Source organism: Argentina silus (genome assembly GCF_951799395.1).
Source record: "Argentina silus genome assembly, chromosome: 16".
NCBI lineage: Eukaryota > Metazoa > Chordata > Actinopteri > Argentiniformes > Argentinidae > Argentina > Argentina silus.
In genome coordinates this window covers 15,494,835-15,519,644 of record NC_139670.1, presented here as the reverse complement: position 1 = coordinate 15,519,644, position 24,810 = coordinate 15,494,835, and the positions used below count along the sequence as shown (strand labels likewise).

Below are 24,810 nucleotides of genomic sequence, written 5' to 3'. Positions count from 1 at the left end.
ACGACTCAGGATGATGCAGCGTATTCTCCGCGACATGTACATCGAGCCGGAGCTGTTAGCCGAGGTAAACGAGGAACAGAAGCAGATTTTGTTCTTTAAGATCTGCGAGGAGCAGGTCCGGCGATGGAATGAGAGGGAGAACCGCGAGCCCTGTCCTCGTCGCAGTGAAAAGAGTGAGTAGGAGTACCGGGGTTCTCACCATGTCTTGTTATGGAGCATTCCCCTGGTTACGTTTTTTTGGTTCTTAAATGATTCTATAAATTATTTATTATTTATTTATTATTAATTGATAGTGAACATGCCCCATACCCATTTCACAGCCTCTAGCCTCATTGCCACTTAGCCTCGCACAGCCGACAAAATGTATTGCTTTATTGTTCTATTTTGTAAATTTGTTATTGCTATTTTGTTCATATTTTGCTATTTTCTAAATTTCTTGTCAATATTTGCTATTGTTTTTTGTGTCCCATGCACCAACCTCACCGAGTCAATTTTCTGTATGTGCAAATATACTTGGCCAACTAAAAGAATTCTGATTCTTACCAATTGCTTGCACTAGATTGAACTTCCAAATGAACCATCAAGCCGTGGATAAAATGGCAAGGGCTAGTATTGAATATGCAGGCAGGGTAGGCCACAGGACTGATCGTGTACCCCAGTTCAGTATGCCACTAACTAAAAGAGTATTGTAAATCAGGATTGGGGTCCATTGAATTTCAATTCAGTCAATTCAGGAAGCAAATTGCAATCACAATTTTGGGATTGGAAATAGGGAATTTATGTTAAATAAACGTACAATAAACTAAAAAAGATAAAAAATGTAATTCTAAATTCAAAAATCACTTCCTTGAATTGACCCCCAACCCTGCTGTAAGTCCCAGGTGTAACAGAGTTTCATTTCTGTTACGCTTTCACCATATTGTGCAATATAAACTATGGCTACAAACATTTGCAACAGCCCTTGAACCCTCAACCAAAGTGAAGTTTCTGACAAAAAAAACATTTCATCCTGTTCCTTTGATGACAACTTTATATCCATCAGCGTCTGAGAGCAGATAACCATGAGACAATCCTTGAGAGCTTTTGTGGATCATTCAATGCTGTCTCACACTCCTGATGTTTTTGTGGAAATGATTTCAACTGCTTTAACTATTTTAGTGAGACGCCTACCAACGTCTCTGTCAGTATGAGCATGTGTCCTTGACTATTTTGTCCTTGACTGAATTTGCTTGACTAGATATCGAAAATGAATATGAGACCTTTGGAAAGATCAATGTTTAAATAGTAACCTCCCTGTTTCAGTGTTTGTGAGGTTAAGGTAATGTTGTAACTGTCAGTGCAGTTTTGTGCTCCAGTTTCAGGGAGGGAGTCTTGAAAGTGCAACCTCTGAATATGTGTGTGCGTGTGAGTGTGTGTGTATGTGTCTGTGTGCGTGTGTGTGCATGTGTGTGCGTGTGTGCGTGTGTGTGTGTGTGTGCGCAGGTGACAGACGGGGCATCCGCTGGCTGCTAGGCTTGGATGGTGAGGTGTGGGTGTGTGTGATGGGGAAGGCTCCAGGGGACAGGCCCTTCCAAGACATTGTTGAAGAGCTGATGGAGAAAAGAACCAGAAGACAGGCTCAGCAGGAGGCCAAGGAACTTTGGTAAAAGTCTGTGTGTGTGTGTGTGTAGGGATGTACTCAAGGGGGTGGCAAAAACATTGCCCTTTTGCCCAGGAACTTTAGTAAAAGTGTGGGGATGTGCTCGGGGGGGGGGTGGGGGGGCAAGGGGCCAAAAACCTTGCAGTTTTGCCCTGCCACTCACAAAATGCCCTCCTGGATGTTTTTTGTTCTTTCACATCGCATCGACCTAATTAAAAGAAAATCCACACTATTTTCCACACTATCTTCCTTTACCTTGTCTGAACATTTCTAGAACTCCATTCTTGTGTGAACATTGAACACAGAAAATTGTCCTTCGAATGCTCATGAAAAACGACAGCAGAAGCTACATCAAAGCGGTTCCCTTACATGCTTTCTTGTTAGCTGGGAAGTGACCCCTAAGCACTGATTAAAGACCAATTTGCTTTTTGCCCCCTCCCAATGGGATGAGAGTAAATTTGCTTGAGGTAGCTGATCTTAGATCTGTGCTTAGGGGCGACTTCCATCTGGACCAAAAAAGAACAAGGCGTAGAGATAGAAAGGCTGCAGAGGAGAATGTAGATAGAAAGAGATAAAGAAAAAAGAGGGAGTGAAGGATGAGAAAAAAAGAGAAACCCCAGTGACTTCAGAGTTACAGCAGATATAGAGAAGCGGACAAATAAGAGAAAAAGGTGTAGAGAGACAGACAGACAGACAGACAGACAGATAGAGAGAGAAAGAGAGAGAGAGGGGATAGGTGATGAAAGAGCGATAGAGCTGGGACAGGAGCCAGCTTCTAGAGTGACAGCATGTGAAGTATAGATTTTTCTATAGAAAGGTCTGAGGAAGAGAAAGAAGGGGGGGGGGGGGGGGGGGGGGGGTGGGATGAGGAAGGATTGAAGGTTTCAAATGATGTACTCTTGTAAGTGTCAGATTCATAAGGTCTCATTTGATGAGTGGCTTCATGACTCACTCCCAGTCTGACGACCAGACTCCCCCAAGATACCATTCTTCTCTGTCTAGGCGGGTCAAAGAGGCGGAGATTGAGAAAAAGTTTCAAGGTGCCATGGCGAAGGAGAAGGCCCGCTGCGTGGCGGGGAGACAGAGGGAGGAGACAGACGACAGGAAGGCGGCCAAACAGGAGGAGGAGGAGGAGGAAGAGTGCATTCGGGAGGCGCTGAAGGTGAATGAATGAATGGACTGCATTTCAATTAGCATGTGATCCCATTCTAATTGATATACAGCACCTTGAAAAAAGAAAGGGCATGCCTTCTCTCCTTATACGATTATTGGTTGTCACTTGTTGTGTTCTTTGTTGTCCGACAACCTTCTGTCTGTTTAGAAAAATTATTGCATAGTTTTAAGAGAATACAAAAAAGCAAGGAGGTGTTTGATGGACATAATAGTATGAATAGCTGGTAGAAAGGCAGAAATCGAAGGACAGGACTTGTTTGATACCATTCCTCATTCCGTTCCATGCTTTACAATGAGCCCGTCCTCCGATTTCTACCTCCACCAGCCTCCACTGGGAAAGAGAAGAAAAGGAGAAAGAACTTGAACCTCTTCTTTGATCCAACAGCCCTGTTCACAAACAACCCCATAGCCTCTGAACAATTGTGTGGATCTGAGAGGACTGGAGAGCGGAGAGCAGTGGAAGCTGGTGGAGGTAGAAATCGGAGGACAGGCTCATTGTAATGTATGGAATGGAATGAGGAATGGCATCAAACATGTGTGTTTAATACCATTCCTCATCCCATTCCATGTATTACAATGAGCCTGTCCCACGAATGTACCAGCCTCCACTGGTGGGGAAGCATTACAAAGCAAGATGATAGTATCCCCGCGTTACTCACTGATCTCGGTGGAATTCGCTAGGTGGGATTTTCATCATCTTGCCTCTATATATCAGATTGTCTCAGATCTTTACAAGAGCCTTTTGGTCGGTAAGAGCTCAGGGTGTTTCTGGATGGGCCCGACGATCTCCAACCCATCGTACGAGACTGACAAGAGAAACAATCAAGCTCTGTTTCCCTGAGATCATTTGGCCAGTGCCCCAGCTTGCTTATGAGATCAAGTGAGGTTAGATTTCGTACGCTGCCGTTTCATCAAACGATCTTAATTACTCATTTCAAAGTGATTGAGTTGAATTAGCTCTCATTACTACGTGTCCCTTGTTCGCCTGGTTAATTATTGAAGCGAGGGAGAGTGGAAAACACTCAATGCAAGTGGATTGGGGCTAACGTCGCCAGCACCCCTGCCAAAATGAGCCAGGCCCAGGCTGCAATGCAACACCGGTTCTCTCTCCTTCTCTGCCATTATCTTTCATGGTGATCAATAGATAGAGGGCGCTGGGATGTGATGGAGGGTGATTTCCATTGGTAGAAATGCGAGGCGGAGGAGAGGCAGAGGGGAGGGGAAGAGATACGATGCATGGAGGAGAAGAGAGCCAAGGAGATATACGTCTCTCTCAAGCGGGAGGACAAGATGGGCAAGAGGGACGACAAGGAGTGGAAAGAGCAGCGTGAGTGGACGGGGAGTGGACATTTTGAAGAGTAGGCCCTGGATGAGGTTAATAGGCAATATGCAAGTTGCTACGTCCTACTATTCTTTACCATTGTTGCTGAAATGGGTGTGTATGCACAGTGTATGATGAAATTGTTACTTCAGTTTCTGCTGTCTGAAATGTAGCAAACATTAGCTGCTTTTACTCTGTCTGAAGCACAGCAGGGCCGGTAGTCTAGCCAGCCATCGAGTCTCTCAGAGTAGGAAACAGCTCGTATGTGTTCAAAATACAGAGATTTGGTCCTACTTTTATGCTTGATAACTACAGGGCCAGTTACTGTATGCTTCATTTGGCTCTGTATCTAGGTTAAGTTTGGAATAAGGGTTAGAGTACAGGTTGTGTTAGAGCTAGGGTAGGGGCTAGGGTTGGGGTTGGAGCTGTAATGCACAGCACCACAAATTTGGGGTTGATTTATATGATGTCTCTGTTACTGTCAGTGCTTCGCTCCAAGGCGGCCGATGAGGAAATGAAGTGCAAGGCTCGTCTCGCGAGAGACGAATACAAGCGCCAGTCCCTGCAGGCCATCGAGAAGGGTTTGGTGGCCGGGCTCAGTGGACTCTTCCAGAAGACCCGCCAGAATGGTACAGCCCATAGCCGACGTTACAGCTCTGTCGTTGATCCGTCCGCGCAGACCGCGTCTGCTGCTGTGTCCACAAACGCTGGCCTATCAGCACCCCCCGCAGCAGTGCGGCCCGCCTCTGGCCCCGCCCCCGCCCCCCAGCGCCGCAGGCAAAACAGGCGACACAGCATTCCAGCCACACTAACAGACAGGTGCTCTTACACACATACACACACACACACACACACACACACACACACACACACACACACACACACACACACACACACACACACATCAGTATATCCTTTGGCCCCAAAGTCTACCCTGGCCTTGTCTCCCTCCCTCAGCTCTGTGTGGGTGCGTCCGCCGCGGCCCACCTCCCGGGAGTCTGTCCTGCGCTGGTTCAGAGAAGAGCAGATACCTAGACTGGCCGGCTACGAGAGGAACAGTACCTCTATCGCCCCCTGGTTCCATGGTGGGTACTGCTAGACAGGAGAGAGAGAGAGAGAGAGTTGAAGTATATAGTATATGTGTGCAAATGAAAGAAATAGAGTGTGTAGAGAGTGTGTGAGAAAGAGAAAGAGAAAGAAAGTGTGTGTGTGTGAGTGTGTGAGAGAGAGAGAGAGAGAGAGAGAGAGAGGAGGAGTGTAGAGGTGCAGCTCAATAATTCACCACCTGCCGCAGAGCTGATTGGGGTCACAGTGTGGTTCCTGATTGGTCAGTGATAAGATTAATGGCAGTCTGAGTGACAGCATTTCGCCTAAGCAACATGAGCTACACACCAGTGTCGCCGCCAGACATCAGATTGGGGCACCTGCAGTGACACACACACACACACACACACACTATCAACTGCATACAGGAATACACTCAACTTGGTATAAGACAAAAGAATATGCGTCAGAGAGAATATATTGTTTATTCACTTTCTTCCCTTCTCTCTCTCTCTCTCTCTGTAGGAACCATATCTTGTCAGGATACTCCAGATGCATTGGCTACAAGCTCTACATTCTTAATGTCCTCTGTGTAGCTCTCTAATACATTCTCTCTCTCTCTCTCTCTCTCTCTCTCTCTCTCTCTCGCTCTCGCTCTCTTTCTGTCTCTGTAGGGATCATGTCTCGTCAGGAGTCAGAGTCCGTTCTGATGAAAGCGCCCGAGGGTAGCTTCCTGGTCCGTGTCAGTGAGCGGATCTGGGGCTACACGCTGTCCTACCGCACCATCTGCGGCTTCAAGCACTTCCTGGTCGATGCCTCAGGAGACTACTACAGCTTCCTGGGCGTGGATCAGAGCCGCCACGCCATGCTGGCTGACCTCATCGACTTCCACAGGGTGGGTTGGCCTTGACTTGATGTATCTGTACTCTTTTATTTTGCAGCCCTATTGTCATTGGTGTTTATTTAGTATAGGAATTGTGGGAATGTTTTTGTTTTGTTTTTTTTCCAGGAGGAGGTTATCACGACATCAGGAGGAGAACTCCTGAAGGACTTTTGTCAATCGAGAAACAATCTCTCCGACTGTGGGGGTCTATTTTAGTGATCCTACCCCTCTCCTGCACTTCCCTGACCAATACATGACACCTGGAACAGGTGAACTGAAATCTCCTAATTCAACACTGAATATACTGTAGATGGCACTTTCAAATCTCTGGGGTAAATTAAAATGTCATTAATTGACTGCTAAAAGGCACAAGCACTTATCTAATCTAATCCTATCTAACTGTCCCCATCAAACTCACTCTTGAATGGATTTCGACACAGCATAGGTGACAGTTGTAACCTACCGTAGTCTCTCACTGTATGTTTCACTTGTAAGATTGTCAATAGCAAGCTTAGTTAAAATGCTATATTTTGAGAGCATTGTATTTTTGTACCTGAGATTTAAAGAAATATATTGTGGGGTGGAGCTAGGAACATGGTGTTGGTGTGGTCATTTTTTACCTCAATCCTTTGACACGCCAACCTGGCAGAGTGCCAAATCCATTCCGGTTCCCTGCACAACAATCGTACCCCCCCCCCCTCCCTGTTCCCCTCCAAACACATAAAACACACACACACACACACACACACACACACACACACACGCTTAAATGGAAGCTCAAGTTTCCGCCAAATGCATGGCTGACCTTGCTAAGCTCCGCATTGTTCAAGGGGAAGTGGCTTTTTCAGCCACTGAAACAGACAAAAGCCTCTAGGAAGCCCACTCTCACAGAACTTGTTTGGTAAAATGGAACATGGGAGGCATGAAGAGAGTGAAAGGTTTCACTTTACCTGCACTCTACTGTAGCCGATGAGTGCTCCCGATGGCGATTCAAGGGGGCCATAGTGGGGGGTTGGGGGAGGTAATGGAAAAGTCAGATGCATATTGTTAGGCTGCAGTGTCTTTTTTTGTAACTTTCACAAAAGAACAAACTAGATATTCAGGGTTTATTTTTTGGACAGTTAATCTTGAAGTAGTCTCACTTGCCAAGACTTTACTTTGGTGCGTCCCTCTCTCCTCACATCCTCTCTCCTCGCTTCTCAAAACCCATTGTAGAAGATCCAGGTTCCTCCCCTTAGATATTATCTAGCAATGTGTTCAGTCTGCGTAGTAAGACACAGCAGCAGTGGAAAGAGACCAAAGAAGCTAATCTAGGACAATTTGAACAATAAAAGGCCATTCAGACTAGCCAGTTCAAAGTTCAAAGTTCAAAGTGGAATGTAGCTGTGCGTTCATACTGAATATTACAAAGAGCGACCGAACTATACGATATCAGTCATTGTTAATGGAAGGAGGCGACCTAAGAGCCCATTCACATGACTTGCGTCAAGAACGGCATTGAGTGATTGTGATCAATGGAGGACGCAGCTGCACTTTCCTAATCAGCTGCTTCCTAAGGGCACTTTCACACCTATAGTTGGATTGATTAACTCCGAATCGGGGGTTGAAATAATTACTTTGTTGCATTTTTCATATGGTTCAGTTAGGATTCACATTGCCAAATCTCTAGCGAAACCACCACTTGTAAACAAAAGCCAAGTGGCTGACAGCCCATTAATTTATTGGGCAGCAATCTGCCGGGTTGTTCCAAAAGAAAGCAATTCAAGACAAGCCTTGCATACAAGTCACGATCTTGTCCTTTACAATAATGCTTTGGTATTCAATATGAGCACCTGTCCAGGCTGCGTGCAATAAATAATTTGCTGCTTTACAGCATTCTTTGTAAACAGATATATTATAGGCCCATCTGCCCATAGCCTATTGAGGAGACACTTCACCTCCTCATGGCTCCATGTATTTCCCCCCCGACTCATTGCTAGTGAGCTACTTTTACTGAACAACATCTGTCTGCAGCAACCCATACATAGCATATTTCTGTTATTTCCTGGGAAAAGGCCAGACCAAGTAAGATTGTGTTCACTCAAAACAAACTGCACCACGGTTCACTTGTGGTTTAGCATGCTGTTTGGAAGACACACCCATAAGGGGCGAGCTAGGCAATGTCAGGAGACAAGGTCGTGGCTGGTGTGAAGAGAGTGCCCAGAAACTACACCGCAAATGTTCTGTCCCAATAAACATAGCTTTTTGACTGCAACACCAGAGGCATATCACGCAGAGGCAAAAAAATATGCAGTGTTGGCCACTTTCTCAACTGTTTACACTTCAGACATAACATATCTGCACTGGAAATAAACTTCACAAGTCTCTAGGGCGTAGGGGCTAGGGGTTGTTACAGGACAGGGCATTTGAGAAGGTTGTTGAGATGATCCACTCCCAGTGGGAGGCTTTGTGAGACGAGGCCTCCAGACAGAAGCTGGCCAAAAGAGGACGAGTGAAGAACGGAGGAGATTTTAACTGACCAGAGTTCAGTTCCATCGCCGCTCCTCATGAAACTCAGGCGGTCGCAGGAGACAGAAGGACCTCTGGGTGGTTGAGGAGGATGCGCTCACCTGATCACCTGACCTACAGAACTTCCTGTCCTGCTCCTCAAGGAGGACGCAGCTCCACGGAGGCTTAATTAGATTCATTAATTAACACTTTCTGACAGGTACCCACTGGAACAGTGAAGGCATGGGGGCTGGCACACACACTACCCATTCTGTATCACATCTGTCGACCCATATGAGCTTCCCATATAAGTCGAGTGCCGGTATTATAGCCATCACTTTAGCTATAAATCGTAATGATGATCAACCTCAGAGACGCAATACTGGGGATTTTTTTTAACATCAGGTTCAATCAGGTTGTCAGGTACGTGGGTAACACTTAACAATACGGGTATAATCAATATGAAGTAATGTAGTAGTTAACATGATGAAGAATTCAGGCATCCACAAACGCCATCCACACACTCTCAAATATCCTCCCTAGTAACAATAGAAACCCCCCGAAATGGACATGCAGTGTCAGACATTAGCTGTTGTGTTTCTGCATGCGTACACGACGGATAAGCGAACATTTGTGAGTCTACTCCCCAAGAACATCCCTAGCCAATTGTAAACAGTGTCGCACTCACACTCGAGACCCATTTTAGGAAGCATTTTTTGGGACCAAAACAACGTTGGTAAATGAAATATTTACTTCAAGGGATCTCATTCTTTGATCGCTACCGATTAAACATTGTCAACATAAGTAATTTAGAACCATTATAAAGCTTGAGTATTACATATTGTACTTCTAACATAATCCAGTTTCCTCTCTCTTTCAAGCATTCCTCGGGTAGTGGCCACCACAAAACACTTATCACACACCTGTTTTAAAGGCCATCCTTAATTTATTTTTTATTTTTTTTCAGACAAATTGTTGGCCCACTTGTTTTGGTATAAAATTGAGAGATGAGGCTGGGGAAATTTGACCACTATCAAATTCATAGACAGAGTTCTGGATGCAAAGACTATCAGTCCATGATATTGAATTGATGGTATTATTATACATATTTCAAAGCTCTATGTTGTTTGTTTATAATTAAATTGTTTACTCACAATGAAGTAAAACAGCCTTATATATTTATATACAGTGCATTGGGAAAGTATTCAGACCCCTTTACTTTTTCCACATTTTGTTCCATTACAGCCTTATTCTAAAATGGATTAATTGTAATGGATTTTTTAAGTGTATTTTTCCCTCATCAATCTACATACAATACCCCATAATAACAAAGCCAAAACAGGTTTTTAGAAATGTTTCTAATTTATTAAAAATAAAAAACTGAAATATCACATTTACATACAGTGCCTTCGGAAAGTATTCAGACCCCTTCACTTTTTCCACATTTTGTGACTCAATCTGGATTCAATTAAAAGAATTTGCCATCAATCCATACACAATAGCCCAGAATGACAAACCAACATTTTTTGACATTTTAGTAAATTTATTAAAATTGAAATACAGAAATACCTCATGTACATAAGTATTCATTCCTTTGCTATGACACTCTTAAAATTAGCTAAACTGCAAAAATGTCATCAACAAATTACTTTAAGTTGAATTGAGTCCATCTTAATGCAAGGATAATAGTTCATGTAATTTTGGAATTAATATCTTTGTTTTTATAGAGTCTCTGATTTGCATAGGAATTAATTATACACTGTGTAGATTAGGATGTCACTACCAACTCAAATTTCATAATCTTCTCTTGATCCTCACAAAGTCCCCAGTCCCTGCCAGTGACAAACATACCCATAACTTGATGCAGCTACCACTATTCTTCACACGAGAGATGGTGCGGAAACTGCATTGCATGTGCTGGATTTGCATCAAACTTAATGCTTTGTAGTAAAACCAAAAAAACACATTTCCAGCCACTTTCTTTGCTGTATCACTTGAATTCATTGTTGCAAACACAATTATGGAGGGATTCTTTTTGGCCACTTGGTTATAGACCAATTTTGTAGAGTGACTGAGATGATGTCCCATCGACTGTGCTTTTTCCTCTCCACCATTCAACTTTGTAGATTTTTGTAAGTCTCCCCAAGCCTCAGGGTCACATTCCTGAGCAGTTTTGTTCCTCTCCATTTGCTCAGTTTGTAATGACAACCTGATCCACAGTGTGTAATTGATTCCTATGCAAATCAGAGACCCTATAAAAACAAAGATATTAATTCAAAAATTACAATTACAACTATTATCCTTGCATTAAGATGGACTCTATTCAACTTATTGAGTGATTTGTTGATATTTTTTGCATTTTAGTGTCATAGCAAAGTGTCTGAATACTTTTGTACAAGGTATTTCTGTATTTCAATTTTAATAAATTTACTGAAATTTCTAAAAACCTGTTTTCGCTTTGTCATTCTGGGTTATTGTGTGTGGATTGATGGCAAATTATTTTAATTTAATCCATTGTAAATTGAATCTATAACACAACACACAAATCTGGAAAAAGTGAAGGGGTCTGAATACTTTCCGAAGGCACTGTAAGTATTCAGACCCTTTACTCAGTACTTTGTTGAAGCACCTTTGGCATTGATTACCACCTCAACTCTTCTTGGGTTTGACGCTACAAGCTTGGCACAGAGTTTCTCCCATTCTTCTCTGCAGATCCTCTCAAGGTCTGTCAGGTTGGATGGGGAACGTCGGTGCACTGCTATTTTCAGGTCTCTCCAGAGATGTTCGATCAGGCTTCTGGCAAACTCCCAGCAGTCTTGTCATGTGCTTTTTACTGAGGAGTCTCGTCTCCACTGACAACTGTGGGACCTTATATAGGTGTGTGCCATTCCAAATCATGTCCAATCAATTGAATTTACCACAGGTGGACTCCAATCAAGTCATAGAAACATCTCAAGGATGATCAATGGAAACAGGATGCACCTGAGCTAAATTTTGAGTGTCATAGCAAAGGGTCTGAATACTTACGTAAATGTGATATTTTAGTTTATTTTTAATAAATAAGCAAACATTTGTAAAAACCTGTTTTCGCTTTGTCAATATGGGGTACTGTGTGTATATTGATGAGGAAAAACATTAATTGAATCCATTTTAGAATAAGGCTGTAACATAAAATGTGGAAAAAGTGAAGGGGTCTGAATACTTTCGGAATGCACTGTATATATACACTCACTGAGAACTTTATTAGGAACACCTGTACATCACAAAGCAAAAGTTGTCTCAAACTGCTTTCATGAACATGGCAATGAGTTCAGTGTTCTTCAGTGGCCTTCCCAGTCACCGGATCTGAATCCAATAGAAAACCTTTGGGATGTGGTAGAACGGGAGTTTCACAGCTTGAAAGTGCATCTGAAAAATCTGAATCTAAATTTGCCCATTCATCCTTCCTTCAATTATGTGAAGTTTGCCAGTACCATTTGCTGAAAAGCAGCCCCACACCATGATGTTCCCACCTCCAAACTTCACTGTTGGTATGGTGTTTTTAGGGTGATGTGCAGTGCCATTTCTCCTCCAAACATGGTGTGTATTATGGCATCCAAACAGTTCAATTTTGCTCTCATCTGACCACACTATATTCTCCCAGTATTTCACTGGCTTTTCCAAATGTTGTGCAGCAAACTTTAAACGAGCTTCAACATGCTTTTTTTTCAGCAATGGAGTCTTGCGTGGTGAGCGTGCATACAGGCCATGGCGGTGGAGTGCATTACTTAATGTTTTCTTTGAGACAACAGTACCTGCTAATTCCAGGTCTTTTTGAAGCTCTCCACAAGTGGTCCTTGGCTCTTGGACAACTCTTCTGATTATTCTTTTCACTCCTCTGTCAGAAATCTTGCGAGGAGCACCTGATCGAGGCAAATTTATGGTGAAATGATTGTCTTTCCACTTCCGTATTATGGCCCCAACAGTGCTCACTGGAACATTCAGAAGCTTAGAAATGCGCCTGTAACCAATGCCATCGTAATGTCTTGCAACAATTAGGTTGCGATGGTCTTGAGACAGCTCTTTGCTTTTACCCATCATGAGATGTGTCTTGTGTGACACCTTGGCAATGACACCTTTTTGTAGGCCATCAGTTGGGACTGAACCAGATGATATTGATTTGGACTGACAAGGGGCTGGATTACTTTTTAATTACTGATAGATTTCAATTGTTGTCTTGGCTTTCCATGCCTTTTTGCACCTCCCTTTCTTCATGTGTTCAATACTTTTTCCCTGTGTCATTTCACATTATTACACATAACTTAATTTCTGAATGTATTTTTTTTGTTTCTTTGTATGTATGGATTACTTGGGTTGTTACCAACATCTGGTGAAAATGTCATGTCAATAGCACCTTTGGAAATATATGTACTGAGAAAAATGGTGACGTGTTCAATACTTATTTCACCCGCTGTATATATATATAGTTGCAATGATAATTGAACAGCAGAACAAATCCCAACGATTAGCAACGGAAACAGAGGGAAAGACATGCAGTAAAGAAATCATATAAATAAATCAGACTCACCAACACGTGAAAATATTATTTTGTATATATTGCAAGACTCCATAGAAAATTACTTTGCCCTTTTTTTATTAAAACAACGACAATTTTGGGAAAAAAGACATTGAATGAAGTAACCACAGTTTGCTTTTAACTGTAGGCATTTTTGACTAGTTCTTCTCCATTCCTGTATGATAAAACAAACTCACAAAATAGATAGGACTCAATAACATCGATGAGTTTCAATAACTGAGGTTGTAATGGTGTGAAATAAATCCACCCCTTCCCATCCATTCCTTGCGATACCTCTCTCTCAAATCAGAATCCATCAGTAAGCCTCATATCACCCCCTAACTTCCACCCCTAAATCACTAGTGAAGATCTGAGACTAGGACTGGATTGATGTAAGCAATAAGGCAAAATGTCTCCCTGAACTATCAGAGGGCACATTTTTCCGTCCTGCTGAGAAAGTTGTACATTGGCCCCCTTAACTGTTGCTAACACCTTTGATGTGAGGACCTTCTTATTCCTCTTGAAAACTGAACGTAACGGTGCTTTAGTGTCAGAGCCCAGTGCCCCACCCCCTCCTAGCATGGGGCTTTGCTTAGATCTATCCAATCCTCTTAGATCTCCACAAGTGCACAGGGAGTAGAGGCTTGGGATTGAACCATTGTGTACTACCTCAGTAGCCCAGACAAATATACTATTCCTCAGAAGGATTATAATCCCACTGGTACAGCGCAAAAGTCTTACACTGGCTTTAAACAGAGTCAAACAGATTTACAGTCTTGAGGGTCCAAAGTCCGGGCCAGAAAATGCTTGAGGCCATACAAGGTTTTTCTTGGGCTACATTCCTTTCTGAAAAGTTCCCTTTCCTTCTGCCTATGTTCATTCCCCTTCACAGTTCTGATAGGTATTGGCTCCCAAAAAAGCAATACAACTAGGTATAGGTACTGATGCCTATCCAGTCATCTCAGGAATGCGTAGGGGAGTGAACGAGGACATAAAGGTGAAGGTAAGAACTTTCTAGAATGAAACACAACCTCCCCCCGCACAGGGAGTTTAGATCAGTCGTCCTTCGAAGCACCCTTCAGACTGGATCTCTGATTTTTCTTCTCCTTCTGGCCCAACTGGCGGTAGAGCTTCTTACGCGCCTCCTTCTGCCTCTTGAGTTTCTCCTCTTCCTGTTTCCCCCGCAGCTGGAGGAAGACCTTGTGCTTGGCGTGCTGCGCCGTGTGGGCCTTGGTCTTCTTGTAGTTGTTCACCGTGCTCAGGGCGTTGAGCAACGCCGCCACCTGGTGGACGAGAGAAGGCACGGCATGCTCTGGGCTCAGAATTATTTCAAATGATTGGTTGTACACCAAAAATTGACAATACAGATGAATATAACATGGATCACAAGAAAACAGGTGGAGGGGGGATATATATATATATATATATATATATAGTTTCTGTGTGGTGGTGTCCTCAATCTAGGATCAGCTAGCCCACCCCACCCAAAACATAGATACAAACGGAAAAGAAATAGGAACATGACCAAGATAAGCATCGAGGGGCAACCATGCCCTAATGTGGTGTTGTTCTCTTACCTTCCTCTCGTGGGGCTCCCGTATGACGGCGGGTCTCTGGAGGTCTCGGGGCTTCTTGCCCTTAGGCTGGTCTTGTTTGGGTTTGCTCTTGAAGGGCAGGGCCTTCTGCAGCTCCTTGGGGATGTGCAGGGGGTTGAAGTGGCGCTGCGCTCGGACCACCGGCTGCCAGGAGGGAAAGAAGAGAGAGGGGTCGGGGGGGTAAGAGGTTAGGGGTTCCGAAACTAAACCAGGAAGGAAGACACAGACACAGGAAACTCTGGCTGGACATCTAAAACCCAGTATAGAAACAACCAATGATCTGTGTGTGTGATGTCTACAGAAAAAAGCCCCTAAGACACATCAGTCAATGTTGAGCTGCCTTAAATATTTTTCTATATTCTGCATCTCACCAGTTTTAGAACTGTAAGCATGAATTTCAATAAGGTCAAGTTTGGGGTGTCTCCTATCAGGTCTTACCTTGTACAGGGAGTCTACTTTGGGCTTGTTGCGGACCCCGAGTTCGTATTTGATCTGCCCCAGGGTCCTCATGCCCGTCCATACATCCTTCTGACCCACTGGCATCAGCAGAGAGGTCACAGGGTTGTACAGCTGTGGGACCGTCACCGGGTACCAGGTGCGCAGGAACACAATATCTACCCACAAACACACACATACACAGTAGTAGCAGTGCTTGGGCTCTGACAATTCCCTCATAATTGCCCCCTAAAAAGATGATTGACATATTGAATTCAATAAAAGCAGAATGTGAGAGAAACATTAGGAGGAGCAAGGCGCGTGCACGCACGCTCTGCCCTGATTCCTCACCACTCATCAGCAGACAGTCTTCAAACGTGGCTCTGTAGGCTCCCGCCGGCGTGGACAGGGCCTTCTTGATCTGACCTCTGACCCCACTGACAGTGCGGACGGAGGCCCCCTCAAACTTGGCCACCTCCAGCACCGTGTTAAACATCCCCTGGAAAAACAAGAGGAGTGGTGTAAAGGTCTTTAATGTTGGGGAGTAAAATCACCTTTTCTTAAAGCGAACGGGTATAATGTGTTATTATCAGGGGTGTAAAGTATAGTTGGTAAAAAAATAAAGGTGATTAACCTCTGGACATTGGTGGAGATGAAGGTTGTGTACTAAAACACTGTATCTAATATATAATATAGTATATGTATCTAAAACACAGGTGCTTGATAAAAGATCTGTTATCAAAACCTCTGTTATGAGGCACACCCTACCTTGATAAAGGACGTGTTTTTGAAGATCTTGTACGGGTAACCAATCAGCTTGAGCTTCTTGACGATGGTCACCGACTTGTCCAGGTCCAAGACAACTCCGGTGGCTGCGATGCGGAAGCTGGACTGCAAAGAAAAAGTAGTGTGAAGTGCGGTTTTGAAGTAGTCGGAAAAGCAGGTTTATAGGTAAGTAGGGTAAGGCACCCCTTATTTCCCCTCCATCTGGTGTGTCGTGGTTTGTTTTTACCTTAGTTCCTGCTACTGACTGCACAGCCAGGAAGCCGGTACCCTGTGGTGTGATTGGGCCTGAGGAGACAGGAGAGGACAGGGTCACATCTACACTCCTCACACACACACTTTGTTTTTACTGTTTCAATTTCCATGGCTGTAATACTTTTATTATCCTTCTCTGTTTTTATCTTGTGTTTTTATTTTCTCCCCAGTAGGAAATATGTTTGGACAATATCCTTTGGACATTTACAAGCCACCAAATACAACCCTTATTTATGGTAACAACACTATGTGTTGCTCTTGAGCTTTCTTGTGTGAAAACTGTGTATTCACCTATATTATAGTTTTATAGAACATCATAAATGCTTTTTTAAATATATATATATATATATATATATATATATATATATATATATATATATATATATATATATATATATATATATATATATATATATACACACACACACATATATATATAAATTGTTGTGACATTTCAGTCCAAGACTGCGAAGCACTACTATATACAGTATGTTATATAAATAAAGGTTCACTTGATTTGATCGCACAAACCAATCCATCTATTCATTTATATTTCATTCTTTCAGGTAACTGAATAGAGGACACATTCTCATTGGAGGCTATTTCCAGTAAGTTAGCCAGCAGACCACAATAAACCAAGACTTTGATGAATTGAATCAGGTGTGTTACTGCTCGGGTTAGAATGAGAGCCAGCTCCCACACTGGTCCTCAGCTGATAAAACTGACTGTCACCGAATATTGAGCCCAAAAAAAAAAGAATTGCCAAGCACTAGTGCTCTCACCCCAGATGGTGGCGCCGCAGTGCATGTGCTGTGGCGTGTACTTGAGCAGGCGGTTGCGCCCGTTGTGGTCCTCGATGTGGTAGAGGGGGATGGTCTGGAAGCGGCGCCAGCCCAGCGACATGATGAGGGGGTCCCGCGTCTTCAGGATACGGTTGTGCCAACGGTGTTTCTTCAGCCGCATCTGAGGAAGAACATCGTGAGATGTGGGGAAACTTGTCAATGACGCCGTTTCCTTGCAAGCAATACGCAAGGCCCAACTAGGGCAAGCTTTTAAAAAGGTACATTTCAGAAGGGTGCTCCTCCAATGAGATGCTAGGCCTCTATATTGCTCACAACAGGACATCTATAGCAGACTGTGCTTTTCAGAATCAGAATCAGAATTCTTTTATTTGGCCAAGTATATTTGCACTTACGGGAAATTGACTTGGTGAGGTTGGTGCATGGGACATAAAAAAACGTTTCGATTCAGCTTCATGTTAGGAAGCTTAGCTCATTCTACCATCTATCTACTATCTACTTTCACTTTAATAGAGTCAATTTCATTCAAGAGTTCAAGAAGTGCCATTCATGACATAACAATTGTATTCAACCCTTGAATCAGAATTTCAGTTCGCTTCCGTCCGCCATCTTCATTTATGATTCCTTGCCACATCAACCTTCGTCGACCCTTTCCCTCACCTGCAGGTAGCCGACGTTACCCTCGCTGGCGCCCAGAGCGCCCAGGATGATCGGGTAGTGCGGGTCAAAGTTGGTGACGAACTCGCAGGGAAGCGAGGGGATCTCCAGACGCACGTACATGCCGGGCCGGAAGCCCTCGTACTGCACCCTCGCCTCGTCATCCATCTCCTCAAACTCGGCCCGGTTCAGCTAAATAAACAATCAATGAAACACATTATATTCTGTCATATTCGCACTTCATGCCAATTGTATGCAAGTCTGGCATGCATTTCATACAATGCTAATTGTATGCTAATTGCCAGTAGCAAAGTAGAGCGGATTAGCGGATATGCTTTTACTACTGGCCTATGACGACAACTCAGGGCATTGTCACCTAACCATGAAAAAAAGGCTGAACCATCCCTTTAATGTCAGCATGCTGATAAAGGCTCTGCAGCCAGAATGTGTCCGTAGAGACTGCTGCCACTGCGTGAGAAAGCTCTGACCCTATGACCCCTGACCCCTCACCTCAGCCTGCTTCTGCATCTCCTCCTTAAGGTCATCGAAGTAGGTGGCGTCTCCGTCGTCGTACTCCGTGTCGAAGCGCTCCTTTAGCCTCCGCTTCTTATCCATTCTCTTCTTCTTCAGGACCTCGTCATCGTCGACCTTCATCAGCTTCTCCTCCTCCTCCTCTTCTTCTTCTTCTTCATTCTCGCTGGACTCCTGCACACACAAAAGAGAAAGTATAGGTCGGCCTTGAACAAACCATGAACCGCTGTATTGATGATTGAAAGACGGAATAAACCTGGGCTCTGGATTCACTAGGGAAACTAAGGAAACTAAAATAAAAAAAAATCTTTTGAAAGTACATTTCCCCATAGATCTCAACAGCAGAGAATTGGTAGCAAAGAACCAGGTGGTACAGCTGAGAACCAGGTTATATTTGAGTGGTTGAATCTGCAACTGGAGAGAAAAACATGAAATAAAGAAAAAGAATACCTCAGCTTGGTCCTTCTTCCCAGCATGCCCCTTGTGTACTTCCCCGGTCTCCAAGTCTTCAAAGTCCCCATACAGCTCCTCTACAGGTGGAAAACAAGGAGCAAGTCAGCTGGGGGGTAAGAATGTACTCTCAATAAAAACACCACAAGGGGTAATTCAGTACCATGTAATTAGCATACTTTGATATAGTGCAAGTGCCCATTGTTATCAAGACCTGGGGTCAAACAGTATTTGAAATCCTTCCAAATACTTTGAATGTTTGCTTTGACCTGCCTAGAGAGCAAGTTTGAACAAACGTTTCAGCGTCACATGCTTTCGTCAATGCTCTCTCTCCTCTTTGTCAAATACTATTTGTACCTGAATAAAACAATAAGGACATTTCGGCCACAAGAGGGCGCTTTTTTCCCCCCCTCACCATCCTGTTTCAGCAGCGTCGCAGCATCTTCTCCCTCTTCCCATTTTCCTGTGACAAAGCAGTCCCTTATGGAGTCCAGCACCTGAAAGACACCATTTGGATGTTAGAATATATACATTTCTCCCGTTTTTCTTTACTTTTAGCTAAGATGGATGGACATAGATATGAAAGAAGATGGATAAGATAGATGGGTGGGCGGGTAAAAGCAATATGTATGAGGATGACCAAATTGACCCCTAACCCCCCCCCGCCCACCAACACTCCTGTAGATCTGAAATGACACCCCACGCCAATAAGAAAGGCACGATGCTAACCAGACAAAGACAGAGGAAAGGGCAGCTATGGAGAAGCTCATTGGGGAAAAAAAGAAAATCAACGAGATTGTCCCTCCGGGCGGGCCCAGTCCTGTTACCTCTTCCAGGTCCCAGTCGCGAGCGGCGTCGGTGTCGAAGCGGGAGCAGTCCACGCCGTCCGCGCGGTGCCTCTTGCTCTTCTCGGGGCGGCTGACTCGAAACAGCCCTCCCAGCTCCTCTTTATCCTCTTCCCCATCAGTATCCTCCGCCACTGAGAGGAACAACAACAACAACAACAACTTCATTTCTGCAGCGCTGCAAGGTACTTCTTCCACTGATAAAATATATACTCTTCTATTAGACAAAAGGAGAAAACAACAGTAGTGAAACAAACAGATAAAGAGCTAAAGCAAATATGGAATACCAAAATCTGGTAGGGTGAGGAGTTGTTTTACCTGTGCCATACACGAGTTTGCGCAGGTTCGGGGCGGCCAGCTGTTGCCGTAGAAACGCCTCAGACGCTTTCTGTGACAAACCTTCCTTCCACCGCAGCGACCCTGAGAACAGGAAATCGATTATGAGTCATGAGGTGGGACAATAACTCAATCAAGCTCAGAAATTACGTAGTGAAGGAAAACAAAAGCACACAATAACCTATTAATGACTTGTTTGTTTCTTTAGGTTTCCATTACTAAATAGGGCGAAAGAGTACCTGCACTTTCATAACACAGCTCCCCTCCCTCCATTTCCTCCTCCTCCTCTTCTTCTTCCTCCTCCTCCATCTTGGATGGAGTGTTTGAATTCTTGTCCTTTTTTCCTGAGGCTTTGGCGTTATCGGCATTGTCCTCTAGGGAATGTATGTCCTCACTCTCTTCATCATCATCATCCTCTTCGGAGCAATGACCCGAGTCGCCCAGTCCGAACTTCCCCTTTCCCATCTTATCCTCTTCCTCGTTTTCTTCATCGTCATCCTCCTCCTCCTCATCAGACTCATCCTCTTCACTCTCGTCTCCTCTGTGCTCCTGCTCTCCCCCCTTCTCTCCTTCTTTCTCCTCTTCGCTCATCTCCAGCTCATCTTCACTGTCTGCAAACGCAGGCAGCTCCACCACCGGCGTTTCCTCTGCTTTGCTCTCCTCCATTTTCTGTCTCTTCACCGGTGGAGTTTTCTCTGTCAATCTCGTCTTGTCTTTCGTCAACTCAGCCTTGTCCTTCGTCGTCTCCCTTTCCTTTTCCTCCTCCTCTTCATCATCCTCCTCGCTCTCTCCCTCCTCGTCTTCTTCCTCACTCTCTCCTTCCTCCTCATCCCCGTCTTCTTCATCACTTCCATCACTGTTGTCATCTTCCTCGTCCTCCTCAGTGAAGATGGCTTTCCTCCTCTTTCTCTGCGTCTCCGGGTCCCAGACTATGCTCTCCTGGGGTCCTCGTCTCTCCCTGGGAGAAAAGTAGGAAGACTAACTTAAAACACGATTTGAAAATATATGTTTTCCACAACCATATACTAAGCTGTATTACACACACAAACACAAACACACACACACACACACACACACACACACACACACACACACACACAGAATATGTGATTCAGCCGTAAAAGCTTCCCGTTTCCCACAGCTTTTACTGAGACAAGTCAGCAAATTATACCCTATTCCCAACATAGTGCTCTACTTAAGACCGGACTCATATAGAGTAGTGCCCTACTTTGGACCAGAGTGCTCTACTGCACTCATCACCATCACACATACCGGAACCACTTCCTCCTTAAAGATATCAACAACAACAGAATACAATTCTGCCAAGGCTGCCACCGTTGGCTTTTTCAGAATTTGCGCCCTTACATTTTTTCAAGATAACAGTAATAATGATGATGACGGGGACAGTCTGTCACTCACCCGTTCTCCTCCTCCTCCTCCTCCTCCGCATCCTCCAACTCCCCAGGTGTCAGTGCGACCGCCCCTGTGAACAGAGACACTTTGCTGGCGGCCATCTTGGCATCCAGGGTGGCGTGTGTGCCGATGAGGGACTGGACCAGCTCCGTGGTGGGCCGAACTTCCTCCTGGCAGCGACAGTAAAAGCAGATACATTAGTCATTTAAATTAATTCCTAATTAGCATGTTTTTTTTGTTTACATCAACGGCCCGTCCGCATTTGGGTGTTAGTCAGGTACCCTAGACCCATAGGTATAGTGTGTTAGTCCAGTACCCTAGTCTAGGTGGGCACTGACCTGTTCCTGATTGACGTGGCCTCCGGGCAGGTCTATGTAGACGGCGTCCTTGTCATACACGACCCCCCCGACCCCGGCCATAGGGGCGTAGAGGAGGCGCTCCTTCTCGTTCAGGGCCCGTTTCTTCTGGGCCGCCGGTAACGCACAGGGGTCTGGCAGGAAGCTGATGTCCGCGACGGCAAAGTCCCCCACACCTGCGGAGGGCGCCATAGGTCACATCTGGCTGCTTTTACTGTCAAACAACTTGTGTACTTTTTTGCACAACTGGAGGTCAAATCTCTACAAGTAAAACTTCAATGTGCTACTGCATGCACTACATGCACTGTGTACATTCAAAAGTGTATCAATGAACGTAAAACACTGCAAGTAAAAACACATGTACTGCAAGTAAAAACACGTGTATGTAAAGATGATCAAAAATGTAAATGCACTTATCCCTGACCTAACCAGGTCTCTTCTCATTGAGATCAAATCTCTTTTCACAAGAAAAACCTGGTCAGTGAGTTGACTTACCTGGGATGTGGACCTGGCTTTTGTTCTTCAAGTGTGTCCCTCGCAGGTAGCCGTAGAGGGATACTGTGCGGTCACACTTGGGGTCCACCCTCACCTTCTCAGGGTCTGTCAAATCCTCCATACTGCAAAGAGGGTGACAGTCGTAGAAAAAGTGAGGGAGAGCAAGACTTTGAATTATCGAGAGATTATGAGTTAAGTAGAAGGAAAGAGAGCAGGCACTGGGAGCTAACACACACGCACACACACACACACACACACACACACACACACACACACACACACACACACACACACGCACACGCACACACACACGCACGCACGCACTCCCTTAAGGCAGTAACCCTAGCGCTCACCCCAACCTTAAACTATGTACAGTCAGTACAGTGTAACAAAGTTATTACACAGTAATACCAAGCCAACAGCCTATTACAGAACGTGATGCACCGCTCTAGAGGTGGACTGACCGGTCGGCCACCACGTAGGGGTGAGATTGCTGCCACACCAGCGGGCGGAACTTCATGACGGAGATGAAGCGCCCAAGGTTCTTGATTTCCTGTAGCTGGTACTCTCCATACACCATCCCCGACAGGTAGAACAGTTTAGCTCCCTGGGGACAGACGGCAGAAGGGAAGGGGGACGTGGTAAGAATCATAACGACAGACAGGGGGAGAAGCAAGAAAGACTCCCACGACTGCAAAAACATCGGTCTTATCAATTATGTCGCACCCCCCCCCCCCCCCCCTTTTAAAGTAACTAAGGATTCGTGGTGACTGAAATCAGGTCACACTGACCGAAACCTTTTAACTTCCAACTTGTGTCGCTGACCTGGTAGACTTCTGTCCAGAAGCGGTGTTTGAGGCGTTTCTTGGTCTTGCGCAGGACCTTGTTGTTCTTGAAGGAGTCCAGGTGCGTGAGCACGCCCATGATGCGAGGGAAGCCGTGCACCTGGCAGATGTTGAGGAACTCAAAGGTCTCCATCTCAAAGCCGAAGCTGGCGTCGATCAGCATCAGGACCTTGAGGACAACCACAGGAACATTGATATGAAACACTCTTTAGGAGCGACTCAGCGAGACGACGCCATCACACATGCCGGGACGACTTCCTCCTTAGAGCAATCAACAACAATAACAGAATTCAAATCCGCCACGGCTGCCATCGTTGGCTTTTTTTTTTATTTGCGCCCTCTCGTTTTTTTCAGTCAAGGATAACAGATGATGATAATGATGATGATGATGATTAGATGAATTGTCATCATGGGAGTGAAAAGCATGAGGGTCTGAACTGAATTGACAATCCCCTTTAAAAATATCGGGGGGAAAACCAACAGACCATCGGAAGAGATTAATGTTGGCCACACTTAGGAAACGACAGCTACAACAAACTGCCAGTCTTGATTGAGGGCCCAATGAGGCAGAGAAAATAATTAAAGTCGTCCACACACACACACGCACACTCACCAGGTCAGCGACCTTTGCCACGTCAATCATGGTGTTGATGTCATTGCTACACTCAATGAATGTAAGACGCCGCTTCTTGCCTGCAAGGAAAATAAAAGGGTTGGTCAACACTAGCAGATAAGCAACACAAGCTACTAGATGAAAACCATTTAGGGATGCCCCTGAGCGGGATTACAGCAAGAAACATCCCAGCTCACCTGAGACAATAGTTACAGGCCCACAGATGTCTCCCAGCTTCTGGCGGGTGAAGTTTTTGATCAGGCAGCGGATGAGGGTGCTCTTGCCCACTTTGGGGGGTCCTACCACCACCACCACAATTGGGGGAGGTTCCAGGGGCGAGCGGTCCACCAGAGGGATGTGGTGTTTCTTTACCTTCAGGTCCTGGGCCCTGGGGGGGAGGGGGAGAAAGAGCTCACAGTCTGTAGTATGAAAAAACCCCTTCACACCTGTTCCTTAAGATATTACTTGGAAGTGTGAAAAGCTTTTCTGTTGAGTGTTTCTGTGCACTGACCTGTGGAAGGTTCTGGTCATGCGCACGGCAGACTGGACCGCAAACGCTTTGGGGTTCCTCTTCTGCTCATCCTTCTGTCCTTCTGACACCTGCTTCCTGCTCTTCTTCCTCTCCGCCTTCGGCCCGCTGTGCTTCTGCGTGTGCCGCTTGTGGTCCTTCTGCTCCTTGGCCTCCATCCTCTCCTCTCTAACACACACACACACACACACACACACACACACACACACACACACACACACACACACACACACACACACACACACACACACACACACGTCAGGTACGGTAGCATGTTCCTACTTTAAACATGTGTGCAAGCAGTTTTTTCCACTCTTTAGGAGCAAAATGTGTAAGCTGACTCGCAAGCTGCCGGTATTCCTCCATACCATGTGTATTGTGGTGGTCTTGCCTCTATGTGCAAAAACTGCTTCAGAATGATGTGTAGTCTCCAGTCCAGACTACATCATTCTGGCTTCCAGACTCTATCCCACCCAATCTATCGTGAGAAAGGTTTGAGAAACTATAGCTGTCAATGTGACGGTGCAGAAGCAACCCTTTAGGCGTAATTCGTGGATCTAGCTTGTGACCCCATGTGTTGTCTTGTCAGGTTGCTGTGTTGGTGGGGAATAAGATCAGACTGCTGCAAAGAAGACACAATCTATGTCGCCTTACCTCGGAGATATGTCCAACAAGTTGATTTCCCGTCAGTAAAAAAAATGTGTTCACTTCATTCAAATGAATATGCGACAGCACGACCTGGGAAGAAATCAGATATGTTTTCAATTTTC

General features: G+C 44.9%; 2 protein-coding genes across 2 annotated transcripts; one reads left to right on the top strand and one right to left on the bottom strand.

Annotated features, from left to right (window-relative positions):
* Nucleotides 1–10: 10 nt before the first annotated feature.
* On the top strand, nucleotides 11–6,303 carry sh2d4bb (SH2 domain containing 4Bb; the record flags this gene model as incomplete). Its single annotated transcript, XM_083688168.1, has 8 exons — nucleotides 11–173; nucleotides 1,483–1,642; nucleotides 2,642–2,801; nucleotides 4,001–4,139; nucleotides 4,619–4,952; nucleotides 5,091–5,218; nucleotides 5,852–6,072; nucleotides 6,187–6,303. The coding sequence occupies 8 exons, from the start codon at nucleotides 11–13 to the stop codon at nucleotides 6,274–6,276; spliced, it is 1,395 nt and encodes a 464-aa protein (XP_083544294.1). The 3' UTR covers nucleotides 6,277–6,303.
* A 6,860-nt stretch (nucleotides 6,304–13,163) lies between these two features.
* Nucleotides 13,164–24,810, bottom strand: bms1 (BMS1 ribosome biogenesis factor). The gene is made up of 23 exons (XM_083687523.1): nucleotides 24,695–24,810; nucleotides 24,023–24,208; nucleotides 23,709–23,899; nucleotides 23,512–23,591; nucleotides 22,879–23,067; nucleotides 22,518–22,660; nucleotides 22,054–22,175; nucleotides 21,541–21,734; nucleotides 21,209–21,372; nucleotides 20,029–20,747; nucleotides 19,772–19,873; nucleotides 19,436–19,587; nucleotides 19,024–19,105; nucleotides 18,609–18,688; nucleotides 18,138–18,332; nucleotides 17,631–17,819; nucleotides 16,953–17,133; nucleotides 16,145–16,203; nucleotides 15,901–16,023; nucleotides 15,484–15,631; nucleotides 15,136–15,311; nucleotides 14,680–14,841; nucleotides 13,164–14,385 (listed from the first exon to the last, which is right to left on the bottom strand). Exons 2-23 carry the CDS (start codon nucleotides 24,196–24,198, stop codon nucleotides 14,158–14,160), a joined length of 3,855 nt encoding a protein of 1,284 aa, XP_083543649.1. The 5' UTR covers nucleotides 24,199–24,208; nucleotides 24,695–24,810; the 3' UTR covers nucleotides 13,164–14,157.

Excerpts from the sequence above, each read along its gene's own strand:
- bms1 (XM_083687523.1), bottom strand. The coding sequence starts at position 24,198 with ATGGAGGCCAAGGAGCAGAAGGACCACAAGCGGCACACGCAGAAGCAC. Across the intron at positions 19,106-19,435 it reads GCGACTGGGACCTGGAAGAG|GTGCTGGACTCCATAAGGGA; the intron begins GTAACAGGACTG and ends GGTGTCTTTCAG. Across the intron at positions 16,024-16,144 it reads AGTCAGTAGCAGGAACTAAG|TCCAGCTTCCGCATCGCAGC; the intron begins GTAAAAACAAAC and ends TTTTCTTTGCAG.